Source organism: Eimeria mitis, genomic scaffold (assembly GCF_000499745.2).
Source record: "Eimeria mitis Houghton genomic scaffold, Emh_scaff5034, whole genome shotgun sequence".
Lineage (NCBI taxonomy): Eukaryota > Apicomplexa > Conoidasida > Eucoccidiorida > Eimeriidae > Eimeria > Eimeria mitis.
Window position 1 is genome coordinate 1 of NW_024015465.1, and position 3515 is coordinate 3515.

General features: G+C 47.7%; 1 protein-coding gene across 1 annotated transcript; it reads right to left on the reverse strand.

The window, feature by feature from the left end:
- Nucleotides 1-340: 340 nt before the first annotated feature.
- Nucleotides 341-1946, reverse strand: EMH_0079320 (dihydrolipoamide acyltransferase, putative; the record flags this gene model as incomplete). The annotated part of the gene is made up of 2 exons (XM_038022771.1): nucleotides 341-557; nucleotides 994-1946. The coding sequence occupies 2 exons, from the start codon at nucleotides 1944-1946 to the stop codon at nucleotides 341-343; spliced, it is 1170 nt and encodes a 389-aa protein (XP_037878625.1).
- Between the last annotated feature and the right edge of the window lie 1569 nt (nucleotides 1947-3515).

Genomic DNA, 3515 nt, shown 5'->3' on the forward strand with positions numbered 1-3515 from the left:
ACCAGCAGCAGAAGCAGCAGCAGTAGAAGCAGCAACAGCACCGGAAACAGCAACACGAGGAAAAACACAAATGGCAGTCTCAGCAAAAAGGGGAACAGTACACAACAACTTGTCGGTTGCAGCATCTGCAACTGCTGCAGCATCCGCAGCTGCTGCAGCTGCTGTGGCTGCTGCTGCTGCTGTAGTTGCTGCACCATCCAATGCTGCAGTTTGTGCCGCCGGTGTTGCTGTTGCAGCTGCTGCCGCTGCTGCAGCTTCTGCTTTCCTGTGCTGCTGCGCATGCGCTTGGCTGTGTCGGTGGACAGCAGGGGGCCCCGGGGCCCCGCTGTGCGGCAGCTGTTTAGGAGGAGGCCCCCTTCTTGGCCCGCTTGCTGCTGCCCCCCGCAGCAGCAGCAGCAGCAGCAGCAGCAGAAGCTGGGTTGAAGCAGAGGGATACGGTCCAGGCGCGCACTGCAGTGTCTGCATTGGCGAGGCCCCCGTCGTTTATAATATTAATTTCTTCTGGGCTCAGAGCCCGCGGCTGCAGGGATGGCGGCAGCTGCTCCATTCCGGTGTACCTACAGCACAACGCAACAGCAGAGAGGCAGTGCAGCACACCTCATACGCCAGAAACAAACTTCTGCTTCTGCTGCTGATGCAGCAACAAACAGCACCAGGCTGCAGCTACAACTCGCATACAACAAATGAATAGAGGAACTCAAGCAACGGCGGGTGTATGCACATACACCCCAAACACATATGCATGCATGCATGCATGCATGCATGCATGCGTGTCAGGAGGGCTATCGTGTGTACACAGAAAAAATGGATATTTATGTTTGTAGTTGTCTGTCTCTCTGTTTGTATCTGCCTCTCTCTGTTGCTGTTTGCTTGACTCTCTGTCTCTCTCTCTGTCTCTATCTCTGTGTCTGTTTGTCTCTATCTCCGTTTGTTTCTTTTTGTCTCTGTCCCCTTCTGTCTTGCTTTCTCTCTCTGTTTGTTTGCGCAGCTGACCTGATGACTGTCACACCCCCGGGCCCTGATGAAGTTGATGGCGTTGCTGCTGCTGCAGCACCGTGCTGCTGCTGGCTGCGGCTGCTGCTTGTCGCCCCTTGTGGTTTCCCCTGCTGCTGCTGCTGCTCAGGCTGCTGCTGCTGATGAGGAAGGAGGCCGAGGCGTTCCAGTCTGTTGCGTACACTCCTAAAGAGAATGCTGGGCCTGCGCCGCTGCACGGTGGGTGAGGCAGCAGCTGCGCTTTCAGCTGCTCCAGGTGCTGCTGCTGCTGCTGCGGGTGCAGCAGCAGCATCAGCAGCAGCTGCTGCTGCTGCTGCAGCATCAGCATCAAGAGGTTCAATCACGGCGAGCTCTCCGCCCACGACGACATTGGTGCCTGCTGGTGCTGCAATGCGCACCAGCTTACCTGTAGTTTTTGCTGCGACATCAACAGCAACTTTGTCTGTCTCCAGCACACACAACGCCTCTTCTGCATGCACCACTGAGCCCTCTGCATGCAGCCACTTTAATACAGTTCCTTCCGTTATAGAATCCCCCAAAGGAGGCACACGCACAACATAGTTGCTGCTGCTGCTGCTGCTGCTGCTGTAGCAACGGATGCTCCCCCTGCTGCTACTGCTGCTGCTTGGTGTGGTTAACTGCTGCCAGCAACCGGTGCGGCCCCGGAGACCCTCGAGGGTTTGGGGGCTGCGGCGGGGCTGAGGGGCCCCAAGGGGCCCTCCGCTCTGCCTCGCATGTAGACAGAAACGCAGGTAGCTGCAGGCCACAAGCAAACTCGCATACGGTGAAGGAGCTTGCTTGAAGCTGCTGCTGCTTCTGCTGCTGCTGCAGATGCCGCCGCTGCTGCTGTTGCTGCTGCTGTTGCTTAGAGAAGGCCCTAAGAAAGAAACTAAACCTCCTGTCCGCCCACAAGGCAAATCAGCGCGGCTCAAGCCGCGCAAGAAGACAGCCATAAGAAAGAGGAGAAGGCCGGAGTTGGGTTTTTGCGTGCTTAGGTGAAGAACTAAGAATGCAAGGACCTACGAAAGGTCGCATGCATGCGTGCATGCATGCATGCGTACACGCATGTGCTTGAGGATATGTGTGTTAAGCACGCATGCATGTATGCATGCATGCATGCATACATGTGTTTGGGGGGATATGCTTGTGCCTGCTGCTGTGGCTCCAACAACAGCAGCAGCAGCAGCAGGAGGCGTTGCTTATTGACACCGCCGCAGCAGAGGAGAGCAAGGGTAGCCCTGAAGAAATCTAAGGAGATGTGATTAAAATAATTTTAGTTTGAATCTGAATTTGAATTTGAGGCTGCAGGCAACGTGGGAGGCGTGCGAATAAAACCCAGGTGGAGCTGGTGCGGTTTTGCCGCTGTTGTTGTTGGCTGTCTGTACAGCAGCAGGATATTATGTACTTATTTGTTTCTAATTTACAATATTTATAAGCTCCAAAACAAATCAAATGGCATTTGCTTCGCCTCCTCTACATCAGACGAAAAACGCCGCCGCGGCAGCCCCAAAGCCCTTGCGGTGTATACTCAGTGCAGCATAGAGTCGGTGGGGGTTTGGTGTTTGTTACGCGTGAATATAAAACTTTATTAAAAAGTTAATAAAAATAACTTATATTTTGTTGTTATTAATGTATAATATATTTTATTAGTTAATCCTTTTTTTGCCAGTAATAAATAATCTGCCTCATTAAGCAATCGTTCATAGTTGATATAAATAATTAATATATTTTATTCATTGTTTGCTTGTTTCTATATCAGTTGTTTTACTGCTACTATTAAATATTCTTCACCATACAATCCTTTACTGTTAATAATAATATATCCACTATTGCAATATATAAATACTTTACCTTCACTAATATATCATCAACTGCTATTTATTTCTTCTTTCTAGTAAATTCTTTATTGTCGCTCATAAACTATCCAAATAAGTAGTTGTAAAAAAAAAACATCAAATGTTGTTAATAAATCATCGATTGTTTTTCTATAAGTTATTTAATATTACTAACAAACAATTGATTTTTATAAACAAGCCATAAATTGTAGTTAATATATCCTTTTGTTTCAGCTGCTACCAACAGAGACGTAAGCGATCGCCTTGCGCAAGTGTACAGACAGACAAAAATAGTAAGCGGATATTCTACGATATTATTATAACTACCATCATAACTATAATTATTTTTATAATTCCTAAAACTATTGCTATTGTTATTACTACTATTCTTTCAACTAGTAGCGTTACTAACTATTGTTTTGTTTGCTAGCAATATTTACTATATATTACTTTTATTATATTCGCACTTTTTAGTATTACCACAACCACAAATACAACTACTATTCTTATTACTATTAGTATTAACACTGCTACTATATCTTTAGCCTCCTTTCAGTCTTTCAGAGCCACAGTAAGCTCAAACACCACCGACCCCACCACTCCTCAACCCAAGCCATTTCTGCTGCCTCAGCAACCCACTAGGAGGAGAAGGATAAACACGATGAAGTCAATGCCTATAGAAATATA